We start from the raw sequence: 15000 nt of genomic DNA, 5'->3' as shown, positions 1-15000 counted from the left end.
ACAGTGCTGAGCGGGAACTTTTAACCGTGCACCACCTGGACACATACCAATATTCATCCCCCCCCACCCCACCCCCCCTATACGCGGTCCCTGGCGTATAGCTAGCCCTTGGGACCATGTTGGCTCATGGCTAGCGAGTTCTGTGTTCTTTTTAACCATTTAAGATCCCCAGAAAAGCAAAGATTTAAGTTACAAATGTTTGCTTTAAAAAACATATTATATATATATTCAAAGATTTGCACACATTTTCACGATAAAAAAGAAAAAAGCAGATCTATGAGCTTGTATATCTGCTTTTTTTGAACAGCCAAAGAAATCTTAAAATGACACAGATGCGTTCCCGGTCTTAATTTATTAAATCACTTCTAAAAAACACACCATTATACTTGCTTTTACTAGATGATTAAAGGCCAGACCGCACCTATGCAACTAGTCAATGCAACTCTTTGCAACTGCCATTGAGGATAATGGTTGCAAGTAGTTGCATGTTGCAAGGAGTTGCAAGAAGTTGCATTGGTGTGTGGACTGGCCTTAAGGCCCCTACATGCTCCAATTTTAGCCATCCACAGTGGGTGGATTAGTACAAAATGATGTCACTGAGCAGCGGTGGTAAGTGGTGAGGTGGTCACCTCAGCACACGAAGCTGTTTATACTCTCCACCCACCCACCCATGGGGCTGCGGGTTTGACCCTTAAAGGAGTATGATGGTGTCTTATCAATAATATAGGTGGATAATGATGGTGTCTTATCAATAATTTATGTGGATAATGATGGTGTCTTATCAATAATATAGGTGGATATTAAGTAATAGGAAGACAGGGTGGGTGGGTGGATGGCTAAACATGGAACATGTGGGGGCCTTTAAAGGAGTAGTTCACCCCCAAAAAATCTTATTTTCTATCAATTACCCACCCCATGAAGCCTTGAATTCATGGAATGTTTTTTGTTTTTGTCGCATTCCTAAGACAATAATTTGATTACCGTCTCCTACAGGCTTATGTCTCCGGTAGGAGACACAAAGTCGACTCTTTGTGTCTCCTACCGGAAATGCACCCGGTCATGAAATTATTGGCTCAGGAATGCGACAAAAACAAAAGAAATCCATGAATTCAAGGCTTCATGGGGTGTGTAATTGATAGAAATAAGTAATTTTTCGGGTGAACTATTCCTTTAAGTCTAAAGTTATAAGCTCATGTACAGTTCTCACACAACTTTTATGTTGATTTTATATGTCTTGCACTCTTGCATCCTTTTACTCTTTTTTTTATAGTTTTTTCTACATGTTACTCAGAACAGTGATTCTCAAACCTTTTCATTTCAAGGACCCCCAGTTTACTATGCATTAGACCATAAACCCCCACAACTCTGACGGTACGTTTTAACAGCGGGCGACTCTCGGGCGATCACCGGCGACATCGTCCAAAAGATAAAGAAAGTCTATGAGAGCCGGCGACTACTGGCGATAGGGCGATGGGCGATGAAAAGATGGATTTTCTTTATCTTTTGGACGATGTCGCCGGTGATCGCCCGAGAGTCGCCCGCTGTTAAAACGTACTGTGAGAGTGTACAAAAGGGAACCAAATGGACCCTGGCCTGCGTCCGTTTGGTTTCATTTGTACACTCTCGGAGTTGCCAATCATTTAGCATGGGCACCCCCGGCTTTGAGAACCACTGACTTAGAATGTACATTAGGACATATAAAAAGACACATACAGTGCCTGTCACTAATACATGTCAATCTGTCTGACAGGTCACACTTCTGTCCTGCTTAGTGGATACAGAGCTTTCCTTTCTAGACTTCATCAAAGGCGGGTAAGTTCAGCATGAACTGTCTGTCTGTTCTGCTCTGGCTCAATTTAATTGGATTTTAAGTAGTTTTCTTTGGACTTTACTTGAATCCATTCATTTTTATTTCATTCTATCAAGCACTTTATCACATTTGATATGATCTCTCGTGATAGCAGCAATGAGACCAACTGTGCCATCTACTCATATGTGTTCCCATCCATCCTGCTCTTTTACCTCAGTCAGAGACACTTACAGCGCTAATGTAGTGGAGATGATGGAGAGACTCTGAGCTCAAAGGATTATCATATTTATATTTCCCCACTGTAGCTATGATATTGGCAGAACGTCAGTTGACATTAACCCGGCTGTTTAATTGCAATGCCACCCCGCACGCTGTGCACTGTAATCTATCTTGATTGATAATTCCACGTTTCTCTCTCTCTCTCTCTCTCTCTCTCTCTCTCTCTCTCTCTCTCTCTCTTGATTTTGTCTTGCAGGACTCAGATTAATTTCACAGTGGCAATTGATTTCACAGCATCAAATGGTGAGTGACTTGAGTGGCAATTTCTGCCCTTGTCTGATATTATGTTGTGTGATTACACCAGCGCAGGAGCTTTGGTGATTTATGAAGATGTCCTTGATGAGCAATCTATGTTTCTCATGTAATACTGTATTCCCACCGGTAATTTTGTCTGATTGTTGGATTTTGTGTTATTATAAAGTCAGGAACAAATACCATAAAGCTGTTTTTGTTCTTCGTTTCCTGTGAACTTGTGAGAACATTAATGTAATGCCTCACCTTTGGCACAAATCTTATTAGATTTGTGCTGCAGTTGATTCACATTCATCGTAGACAAGTGTCATTTAACAATAAACAATGGCAATACAGTACAGATGAATCAATACAGATGATTCCCTTCACTTAAAAAGTGATTCTATGAGTCAGAAGATTCAAGATTGTATTTGTTACATCTCATATACTACAGTAGTTAGTACAAAGTACAATTATTATTTTGGCTCCTAAAAAAAAGAGAGAAATAGCTGCAAGTTGAAAAACAAGTGAGTTGTGTTCAGAGGAACAAGCAGTGAGCACACACCATAGCGAATGTCAGTGGGGCTGAGCTGTTGGAGCCCGTCCTCACCACCTGGCATTGACCAGACAGTAAGTCAGATGGCGCTACACAGGCTGTAGTTGAGTTCTATAGGTTCATTTGGATCCCCATTAGCTACTACATCAACAGCAGCTACTCTTCCTGGGGTCCATACAAAAAATACATTACATAACAGTGTATAAGACAGTTTAAGTAAAAAAATAAAAAACTCAAATATATGGTGTGGTAACTCATAACTTCAAACATTCTTACAGATACCTCAGGCAACAGCATAGTTATAATTTCAGATTTACAGCACAATATATTTTACACAGTCCCAAACACCCAAGCAACATTAAACAATACAGTATGTGTTAGCTCTGTGATCAAAAGCGTGTTTTGATTCTCGGGGGACTATGGTGTTGAATGCTGAGCTGTAGGCTAAACAGCATAATCACAGTGTTCCTCTGCTCCAGGTGGGCGAGGGAGGTGTGGAGAGAGTGCAGTTAGTGCAGCTTCTGAGAACTGTCACCATTGCAGACGTGTAATTTTCTATAATTTGAATAATTGTGAAATATCTATTGTTACGCAGGAGGCCGGAGGCTAGCCGTCATCTATAAGAGGGTCTGCATTTGTCTCTCTGTGTCTGCGTGTTTGCCCTGAGCTGATCTTGTTGACTGATCAGTGCCAAATTTCTTCCTCAGAAAAAAAAAGATAAATATAAAAGAGATATTTTATTAAGTGTTTTATATTGGCTGTTGTTCCCAGGCAACCCATCGCAACCCACGTCGCTTCATTACATGAGCCCGTACCAGCTGAATGCGTATGCCATGGCACTGAGGGCCGTGGGCGAGATAATCCAGGACTATGACAGCGACAAGATGTTCCCAGCTCTGGGCTTTGGTGCCAAACTACCCCCTGACGGACGTGTGTCGCATGAGTTCGCCTTGGTGAGGAGATGCCTTTTGTGTTGTTGACTGTGTCGTCCGTCCTATCTATCTGTCCACTTATCTGTCCACTGTCCCTAAGCCAACTGAGCACATACCCTTCTGCTTCCCCTTGCTGCCATTTATCATCTATGTCAGGGGTCTTCAACGTTTTCAGCCCAAGGACCCCCTAGCTGAGAGAGAGGTGAAGCAGGGTCCCCCTCTATATTGTATAAAATTGTGTTTCAGATTCAACTTTTTTCCTTTCCTTTCCTTTACGTGGTCTGCTCTTTTTCCCCTCTACACCTATACCTCTTTGCGAAAAATAGCAGATCTACAAGCTCACGCCTCCTCGCAGCGCTTGTAGATTTGCTATTTTTGGCTAAAGTTCTCCTCAGAAAAGGTAGGGTTCAAGTGGTTAAGGTAAAAAAGAAATCATATCACACAAAGATTTGCCGGACCCCCTGTAGTAACTCTGAGGACCTCCTAGGGGTCCCGGACCCCCTGTTGAAGACCTCTGATCTATGTATTCTGCCATCTACTTTCCCTCGCTAGTTATCCATTTACCCATCCATCCATCTGCCAGAATCCATCCACCACGGCTGGATGTTCAGTGTCTTCCGTACATCCAACCACTCGTACTGCCGTTGTTCTGTCGAAAATCCTTCCCTTGATTGGCCTAATCATCAGCCCATTCATCCATCATTTATTACTCTCTCCAACTACCTAACTACCCATCTTCATACACTAATGGTTCGTTCATACATTATGCAAACCTGGCCAGCCCAGGTGCATTTGCCAGGTCAGAGCCTTGTTTTATAATTGTTATGTATGTATGTATGTATGTATGTATGTATGTATGTATGTATGTATGTATGTATGTATGTATGTATGTATGTATGTATGTATGTATGTATGTATGTATGTATGTATGTATGTATGTATGTATGTATGTATGTATGTATGTATGTATGTATGTATGTATGTATGTATGCGTGCGTGTATGGATGCCTGGGTGCATGCGTGTGTGTGTGTGTGTGTGTGTGTGTGTGTGTGTGTGTGTGTGTGTGTGTGTGTGTGTGTGTGTGTGTGTGTGTGTGGTGTGTGTGTGTGTGTGTGTGTGTGTGTGTGTGTGTGCAGTATATCTGTCTGTCTCTCTGTCTGTCTGTCTCTCTGTCTGTCTATCTATTTATAAATCCATCCATCCACCCATCCATCCATCCATCCATCTCTCTTAATAACCATGCTCTCAGTCCTTGGACAGTCTTGTTGCTGTGGTTCCTCAGCCACCCACAGCCCTGTTCCCCAGCTCCATACCTCTGCCTCTGTCCAGATGTTGTGCCCCAGGCACTCGCTGTAACCGCTCCAGCTGCTCTGCATTGGGTAACAGCCTCCCAGAGGACCCGCCAAAGAGACACGCTGCATATGCACTAAGTTAAGCATTAAGGTTCTAACTGAGTCAGCTCTAACAGCGTAAAGGCCATCTACAGCTGCAGCCACGCAGCACGAGCGTCAATACACAAACTTTTTAGAGAACAGAGCCCGTTGGGCTAGTGAGTGTGTGTGTGTGTGTGTGTGTGTGTGTGTGTGTGTGTGTGTGTGTGTGTGTGTGTGTGTGTGTGTGTGTGTGTGTGTGTGTGTGTGTGTGTGTGTGTGTGTGTGTGTGTGTGTGTGTGTGTGTGTGTGTGTGTGTGTGTGTGTGCGTGCAGTGATGTTTGTGTGTGTGATGTTTGTGCTGTTTGTGTGTGTGTGAGTGTGTGTAGCTGAGCCATTCAAGACGGTGCCTTCTTAAGTCCTTTGTGGGGTAATTATAATGGATAAAAGCATCTGGGAGCCTCAAATGAGATATTTGTCTCCACGCTGTATTAGCTTCTGTCTTGAAAGTAGCTCAAGCTCTCATCTCGATAAGAAGAAGAAAGCTTTTTTTCCCGCAAGAATAAAAAATCTGTGTGTTAACAATGGACATGTTATGGTTAGCACAGCTGGCTGTGTTTCATTTAGGCGTTACTGTGTGCGAGGCTGCCAGCCTGAAGTTAACTGTACAGCAGCTGTCCGTGCTGGCACACAGTAACACCTGAATGAAACAGACCCACAATTAATGTTGTTACCTTAAGCTGTGTTCACCCGTCGAAATGTCTGCTGTGAAAACAGTCTTACGGCACTCTACTGACTCCACCAGTTAATGGATTGACCACATATTAAACACACCTATTAAACACACCTGGCTAAGGGACCTCGCTCTCAACTGTGCTCCATGTCGTCCCTCATCTTTACCATCCTTCATCTGTCTCTTTTCCCTATCCTACCTACATAAAGCAGGAATCCCTTTAAAGATCAGCTGAAATGAAAAATGTGGTGCCCCCAGACCCAGAGGCAAAAACAAATGGGGAAAAATTAATCCCCCTTTTTTTTACTGGGTTCCCAGATTGAGGCAATAATATCATGATATTATCCACTCATCAATCAATCTTCTACACAGAGATAAGATTCATTATGCTTGACACATTATGTATGTTGAATGTAAACAAACATCAAGGGAGAGTTATAAGCGATCTCATTTTATAGCTAAACAATACACAAAAAAAAAAATCTGAAAATATTTGAGGCAAGAAATGTATGGAATCGGATCACTGCCAATACTCCTAACTTCAAATAAAGGTTTCAGAACCTTGAAAACCTTTTTTGCAAGACTGAAAACTCGTTTCGAATCTCTGAACAAATATTTGAATCTCTGAAAAAAGTGTTGAATCTCTGAAAAAAGTGTTCAAATCTCTGAAAACATATTTTACAGTGTTTCGCCAACACATTTTCAGGGTTTCAAATTTGTCACAAACACACTTTCAGAATATGCATTTTGGCACTGTTCTACCTGGGTATTATTTTGTTTTCCATGTTTGAAACCTTGTAAACTCCTGACTTAAAATAAAGGGTTCAAAAGGTTTGAAAGGTTTGAAAACTCGTTTTGAATCTTTGAAAAAAGTGATGATAGGCTGAAAGTGTTTCTCAAATCTCTGTAAACACATTTTACAGTGTTTTGTCAACACATTTTCAGAGTTTCAAATTGGTCACAAACACACTTTCAGAATATGCATTTTGGCACTGTTCTCCTTGGGTATTATTTTTGTTTTCCATGTTTGAAACCTTGTAAATGGGGATCGTTTTTGAAACTAGCAACTTTATTGTTGAAAGACTGGAAAAAAAATTCAATGGTTAAACTTTATTTTGAAACTGTGATTCAGCGTCACACACACAGCAGCACACTCTCCTCAAATCTCTGAACACACACGCGCGCGCGCACACGCACGCAGCAGCAGCAGAGGCAGAGCCTCAGAGGCATGCAGGTGCTGAAACTCTGAAACATTCTACTCGAAACCTCGCAGGGAGGCGGGGGGGAGCGGAGGCGGGACCAGAGGCGGGCCGTTTGACGTCCATTCCAATCACATTTTGTATTTACTGGGCTGGGTGGGACCAACAGCGGTCGGCCAATGACTGACGCTCATAGGGGATTGTCAGACTGCTCAGCCAATGAAAACCCACAAGATAGCCTACACGTCGCTATTCAAGGATTATTATAATAATAATAATATTATCATTATTCATTGCGCACTGGTCCAATACAATACAAACCAATGTGCTGTCGCGCATATCTAAACACACCCACAGCCTGGCACACAACATTCTATCTTATAATTCTCCAGGAATGTTTGTGATTATAATTGTCCTATTATCAGCAGATGTGAGAGTGTCAATTCCTTGTGTCAATTGCATTTACATAAGATGATAGTCTATTCAAAGAAGACAATTTGTGCCACGCAATGCCATTTGCTCCAAATGACACACTTCAGTTTTATTCATGGTTACACAGGAAATAATGAACTGATTACAATAATATAAAATTCTCTCAAATCAGTAACAGGTAGGTGATACATATGCCCATCAAATATGGTTTTATTGAAAGGCAATCCAGGTACCAACATTCGGGGAATATCTGACGGCTTGGAGCGCCTCAGTGCGGCTGCAGAGTTCATCTTGGAATTTGTCATTACAATTTTACTGTAATCCACATTCCTAAACCCCCCCACTCCTACACCCCCCCCCCCCCCCCAAAAGGGACCACCCCGAACCCCCCCTGGCCCAAGGGGTCACTCATAATAATTGTATATTGCATATTTTGCGCATTCAGACAGAACAGTTGAGATTTCATTTGGCCAGATCTCTGGCAATTGTACTTGAATTCTTATAATTTTAATGTTTATATGGTCTGTCAAGTTTATATTTTCATTTGGTATCAGTCATGAATTTATTAGAATGTATTAGAATTTATTTTCTCTATTGATATCAAGCCGTATTTTCCACGTGCATGCTGTAACATAATAATACACAACGTGTACTGTACATATATATAGCCCACTGTAGGCTAACATTTTTGGGGGTTTTAGCTATGGACCCCCAAGCTCCAAGCTCCACCTTAGCGCCGCTAATGGAGCGGTTTCAGAAAATAAAAATGAAAAAAATTAAACCGAAAAAAAAAGGCGTGTCTGTCTGTCTGTCTGTCTGTCTGTCTGTCCGTCTGTCTATCTAACTATATATCTCCAGCAATATGTACCGCTTGCCTACAGCTGCCCCCCCCCCCCCATAAATAATATCAGTCCAGTAATGACAGCCCCAGATGTAAGCTCCCAACGCCGTGATTAGCAACACGTTGTTCAACAAATAGCAGATCTACAAGCTCGGTTATTGTGAGCTTGCAGATCTACTATTTTCAAATAGCGTATGTATAAAATAGGTCTGAAGTGGTTATAACCACTTCAGACCTATTTTATACATACGCTAGTGTATGGTTCATAATATAATAATTTATAACAGACAGACAGACAGACAGACAGACCGACCGACACTCAATCACACTAACCGATGCGCTTACTTCAATTGTAATATAATAATTATAATTATAATAATCCTACACTTCGCAGATATAAATGATTATATTATGAATCACTAACCAATTCAGACATATTTTATACATACGCTATTTGAAATAGCAGATAAGCTCACAATAACAGTTACACTTGTAGATCTGCTATTTGTTGAACAACATGTTGCTGAGCGGTACATTGCTGGAGATAGATAGTTTGATAGATAGATAGATAGATATTTAGATAGATTTATAGACAGACAGACAGACAGACAGACACGCCTTTTTTTTCGGTTTAATTTCTTTCATTTTTCTTTTCTGAAACAGCTCCATTAGGTGGAGCTTGGAGCTTGGGGGTCCATAGCTAAAACCCCCAAAAATGTTAGCCTACAGTGGGCTATATATATGTACAGTACACGTTGTGTATTATTATGTTACAGCATGCACGTGGAAAATCCGGCTTGATATCAATAGAGAAAATAAATTCTAATACATTCTAATAAATTCATGACTGATACCAAATGAAAATATAAACTTGACAGACCATATAAACATTAAAATTATAAGAATTCAAGTACAATTGCCAGAGATCTGGCCAAATGAAATCTCAACTGTTCTGTCTGAATGCGCAAAATATGCCAATATACAATTATTATGAGTGACCTCTTGGGCCAGGGGGGGTCCCTTGGGGGGGGGGGGTGTAGGAGTGGGGGGGTTTAGGAATGTGGATTACAGTAAAATTGTAATGACAAATTCCAAGATGAACTCTGCAGCCGCACTGAGGCGCTCCAAGCCGTCAGATATTCCCCGAATGTTGGTACCTGGATTGCCTTTCAATAAAACCATATTTGATGGGCATATGTATCACCTACCTGTTACTGATTTGAGAGAATTTTATATTATTGTAATCAGTTCATTATTTCCTGTGTAACCATGAATAAAACTGAAGTGTGTCATTTGGAGCAAATGGCATTGCGTGGCACAAATTGTCTTCTTTGAATAGACTATCATCTTATGTAAACGCAATTGACACAAGGAATTGATTGACACTCTCACATCTGCTGATAATAGGACAATTATAATCACAAACATTCCTGGAGAATTAGAAGATAGAATGTTCTGTGCCAGGCTGTGGGTGTGTTTAGATATGCGCGACAGCGCATTGGTTTGTATTGTATTGGACCAGTGCGCAATGAATAATGATAATATTATTATTATTATAATAATCCTTGAATAGCGACGTGTAGGCTATCTTGTGGGTTTTCATTGGCTGAGCAGTCTGACAATCCCCTATGAGCGTCAGTCATTGGCCGACCGCTGTTGGTCCCACCCAGCCCAGTAAATACAAAATGTGATTGGAATGGACGTCAAACGGCCCCGCCTCTGGTCCCGCCTCCGCTCCCCCCCGCCTCCCTGCGAGGTTTTGAGTAGAATGTTTCAGAGTTTCAGCACCTGCATGCCTCTGAGGCTCTGCCTCTGCTGCTGCTGCGTGCGTGTGCGCGCGCGCGCGTGTGTGTTCAGAGATTTGAGGAGAGTGTGCTGCTGTGTGTGTGACGCTGAATCACAGTTTCAAAATAAAGTTTAACCATTGAATTTTTTTCCCAGTCTTTCAACAATAAAGTTGCTAGTTTCAAAAACGATCCCCATTTACAAGGTTTCAAACATGGAAAACAAAAATAATACCCAAGGAGAACGGTGCCAAAATGCATATTCTGAAAGTGTGTTTGATTGTGACCAATTTGAAACTCTGAAAATGTGTTGACGAAACACTGTAAAATGTGTTTACAGAGATTTGAGAAACACTTTCAGCCTATCAACACTTTTTTCAAAGATTCAAAACGAGTTTTCAAACCTTTCAAACCTTTTGAACCCTTTATTTTAAGTCAGGAGTTTACAAGGTTTCAAACATGGAAAACAAAATAATACCCAGGTAGAACAGTGCCAAAATGCATATTCTGAAAGTGTGTTTGTGACAAATTTGAAACTCTGAAAATGTGTTGGCGAAACACTGTAAAATATGTTTTCAGAGATTTGATTTTTTTTTTCGGCCTATCAACACTTTTTTCAGAGATTCAACACTTTTTTCAGAGATTCAAATATTTGTTCAGAGATTCTAAACGAGTTTTCAGTCTTGCAAAAAAGGTTTTCAAGGTTCTGAAACCTTTATTTGAAGTTAGGAGTATTGGCAGTGATCCGATTCCATAGAAATGGACCCTTCGCTAAACCCCACCCCAAAAGCGATTGTCCAATGCCAGCTTAGCAACCGTTGTTAGCCTGGCATAGGTCTGGCAAGCTTTCGTCACCTGCCATAGCTGTCAATGTTATTTCGCCCGCACACACACAATCATTTGCAACATAATAGCAAGAATAGGAATACCACGATAAAGCAATGGTGACTATGAACCACGTACCCAAACCCGTTGGAGGCTGCTTTTCCCAAGCTGAAATCTGCACTTAAACTGCAAGGCTGAATATGGCTGTGTTGTTGAACACACACACAGCTTAACGTCAGGAAAGTTACACAACACGACTCACTCGCCCAGGTGGTGTCAATAATAGGCTACTAATCACCGTGATCGTAACAAAATTCAGAATCACAGCGCTGCCTGTTTCGGATTCCGCACGTTAAAGTATATTCATTCATTTGTTCGTCTATTTATTAACTGCTACTGTAGTCTTACCCTGCGGTACATGAAAACTCCTGTTACAGTCATGGATCAACTTCAACCTGGTGTTTGCACTTTCTCCATTTACGGTCCGTACATATATATAAACGTTCAGATTTCAAATATAAATTGCTTACCCTATGGCCACGGATGTTAAAATGATGCACGGGACTCTCAAAAGTACCCGTATATTCTGTATTGTTCAATAAAAAGCATTTTAATCCGATCGGTGGCCATTTTCTCATAGAGTTATAATGTATCAGAGTGCAATACACCTACCAACCGATAGGGTCGCTTTGTTGAAAGCATATGGAGAAAATGGCCACCGATCAGATTAAAATGCTTTTTATTGAACAATACGGATGATACGGGTACTTTTGAGAGCCCGTACATAAATGTAACATCCGTGGCCATGGGATAAGCACTTTATATTTGAAATATGAACGTTTCTGTAGATGTACGGGCTATAAATGGAGAAAGTGCAAACACCAGGTTGAAATTCATCCATGACGGTCGAGACTGACGACCGTCGTGTATCCATGGCTATTACTCCCTCGAACATTTCCCGTGTTTTTAGTTTATTGAAATAATGTCATGCACATTTGTCCAGTGCATAGCCTACTGCAGGCCTTGTTGACTATATTTAGAAGAGATTTTGAAGCTATTTCTGCTGAAATGATCGATTATTTTTAAGGGGAAAAGCCGTCATTTAACATGCAAGTCAATGGGTGAGAAGCAGAGATTGCCAGGCGCTGCCAGGCCTGGGTGTGACTAACTTCGCACCACCAGTCACAGAGTGGAGTGGGTGGGGCTTAGCGAAGGGTCCATTGACAATGCAGTAACAGAAACTTGATAAAGCACTTGCCTTGTTTGATATTTCTTACTTTGTGGTCCTGACCACCTGAGCTGACCAGGCCGGTCATGGTACTCAGTCTATAGAAACAGTCCGCACTCACACGGTGAAGTTTCTTTGATTTTCTTTGATTAAAACGTACTGTATCTGTAATACAGAGTCAGAGAATGAAAGACGTGTAAAGCCATGATTAAGGGTGACTCATCCATGCACCCCCAGACAGGCAGAAAGATAAAAGTGAGGGGAGAATAACTTGCAAAAGAAATATGTACTGTGGTATATCTTTTAAAGTGTTTTAGTTATATTGGGAAAACTAAAAGAGAACTCAAGACCAGAGCCTGTGAGCATAAAAGTAACATCAGAAATCAAATCATGATGAAACATCCCCAGTAGCCATAGGCATTTTCATGCCACAGCGCATGAGGTTTGTAGGTTGAGATTTCAGGGTATTGAATTGGTGAATCCTTTAAAAAGGTGGGTGATAGAGACTGTTTACTCATACAGAGAGAAGCTTATTGGGTCCACACGAAGACTGAACATCCAAAAGGGACTTAACGAAGAGTTCATGTTGAATTGCTTTTTATAGTAGCCTGTAATTGACTGTACTCTTGTGGGTTTGTAATTTGAGAAGTACTAATAATATTGAATGTTTTTTTGTATTTTCTTTTTTAATGTTTAGATGTTGTATTGCGGTTGAGGCATGTTTGCTATTGTTTGTTATTATGTGTATTGTAATGTGATTGACACAATTCATTACTGCAAAAAAGCTATATATAGGTCAAAATCTAAGAAAATTCACCTTGTGAGTGCAGACTGATTCTATTGAGTGTTCACTGAGAGTGTGCACCCGCCTGTCCTTTTCTTAATCAATTGACAGTAGAGCACGCTCAGCTCGGGACTTCTGTCCCCTAGTATTTGGTCATGGTACTCGCCATGCTTGGGATGAGTGCCCATAGCTGGGTAAAAGATGCACAGATAATAGCCGGTGTCTTGATGTTTCAAAGCCATCACCGTGATTGGCTGAGACACACACAGCTCCTGTTTTACTAGGATATGGAAATGAAATACTCTCAAAATACCATTTCAGCTCGTCTTTAAAAATAGCAAAATAGCAATTGAATTGTGTACGTTTTATACTGCATTTCAGTAAAAAAAATAATCTGTATATTTAAGTTATGTACATGTTTCTTTTGTGACCTAATGCCTGGGCCTAATGAACATTTCCAGTACAGTACGTGCAAATGCTTGCAGGGTGAACATGATTGATTCTGCTCTCCGTTCAGAATGGTAATCCACAGAACCCGTACTGCAGTGGGATTGAGGGGGTGATGGAGGCTTATTACCAGAGTCTGAAGTCTGTACGTCTCTATGGACCCACTCACTTCTCTCCTGTCATCACCACGTAGCCAGGTAGATATGCCACAAAACTGACGTGAAACTAAACATGCACACTTAAAACCCATTAAAACCGGGAAAGCATCTGTGTCACGGCCAAATATATATTAATTATATATCAATTTGGGGTTCCTTGGCACAAAAAGGTTTGCAAAATACTGATTTAGAAGGCCTTTGTGCTCAGGTCTTAATGGTTTAAAAGCACAGCTGACCGTGTATTATGTGTAAAACAAGACTAAACAGGGGTGTAAGCAAATTCACAGTACAAAATTACAAGACCATTCCCAACCGTATTACTGTATCAGATCAATAGGGTCTCATTAGATACCACCCAGCCATGTGACTGAGCTACTCCAACGCCGACCCCACAAACCCACAGGGAACAGGACGGAGATTAAAATAAATGTGCTAATAGCTCTGCAGCCCGCGAGGAATCTATACAAACTCCGGTTGGTGTGGACTCACAGTATAGCTCCCATCACCACCACCTGCCTTTGGAAAAAAAAATCATTGATGTCTTTGTGTATGACCCTAAGTCTGCCACGCTGATTGATGTGCACGCCTTGAGGTGCTGCCGATCGGAGAGGAGGTTAAAAATAGGACCAAGTTCCCACGCTCAGTGGAAGAAATAGCAACACACAAAACAACAGTTAAATGTCACACCTCCCTCCCACTGTTATTTGCAGAGAAAGGAAAAATGATTCGTTAGGGTGAGATTAGAAGAAATTCGCAGCAGTGCCTCTGCATTATGACAAAAAGTTCGACTCTAAAACGTGATTAGAGTGATACATTTGTGTCTCCCAGACAGTGTGATTGCAATCTCAATGGAATGATGACCTGCCAACATCAGGAGTCTCGTTGTGTACACCGTTTTATAAGTTATGTAATGTTGCTGAAGCGTGGATAGTTCATACAGTTTTGTACACTTCTACAGGGCAACTGAACAACTCACAAGACTTGGATTCATAACGATTCAGAATGCCTGTCGGCCCTCCGGCTTTCATTACTATTGGTAAATGCTGAGGGCTGTTTGTTTGAGTCCCAATATTTATTAAGCAACAAAATCCAGAAAAGCTGAGATCTTAGACACCATAGAAGAGACACCGGAGGCCAGCGGGGGGTACTTCTAATTCTAGAAACGTTGGCGCTCGGGGGTGCAGGGGTAAAGTTCTATCCACCACCGTGGAGACTAGGGGTTAAAATGCCTCCGGCTTGGCCAGGCGTCCGTACGAGCATAACTGGCCGTGTATCTTGGGCTGTCCCTGTAGTGGAAACGGCAAGGAGTAGTGTGGCGGCACCATGTCCTAGCCTGGTTCCAAACCATAGACCCCACCCACTCTCTGAGTGGACTGCTCCTCTTGGTCTG

The 15000-nt window shown here is 41.5% G+C and overlaps 1 protein-coding gene across 1 annotated transcript in view; it reads left to right on the top strand.

Annotated features, from left to right (window-relative positions):
- LOC308092567 (copine-8-like) overlaps positions 1 to 15000 on the top strand; it is a gene marked incomplete at both ends in the record, with an annotated part of 128471 nt that overhangs the window by 109276 nt on the left and 4195 nt on the right. The window contains 5 exon segments of the mRNA XM_080438542.1: positions 1751 to 1812; positions 2286 to 2332; positions 3648 to 3829; positions 13523 to 13634; positions 13637 to 13649. Coding sequence (XP_080294668.1) covers positions 1751 to 1812; positions 2286 to 2332; positions 3648 to 3829; positions 13523 to 13634; positions 13637 to 13649 — 416 coding nt within the window.

The sequence above is a fragment of the Gymnoscopelus braueri genome, assembly GCF_963280865.1.
Source record: "Gymnoscopelus braueri genome assembly, chromosome: 9".
Taxonomy (NCBI): Eukaryota; Metazoa; Chordata; class Actinopteri; order Myctophiformes; family Myctophidae; genus Gymnoscopelus; species Gymnoscopelus braueri.
The sequence above is the reverse complement of the archived record's forward strand: the minus strand, read 5'-3'. Positions and strand labels throughout refer to the sequence as shown.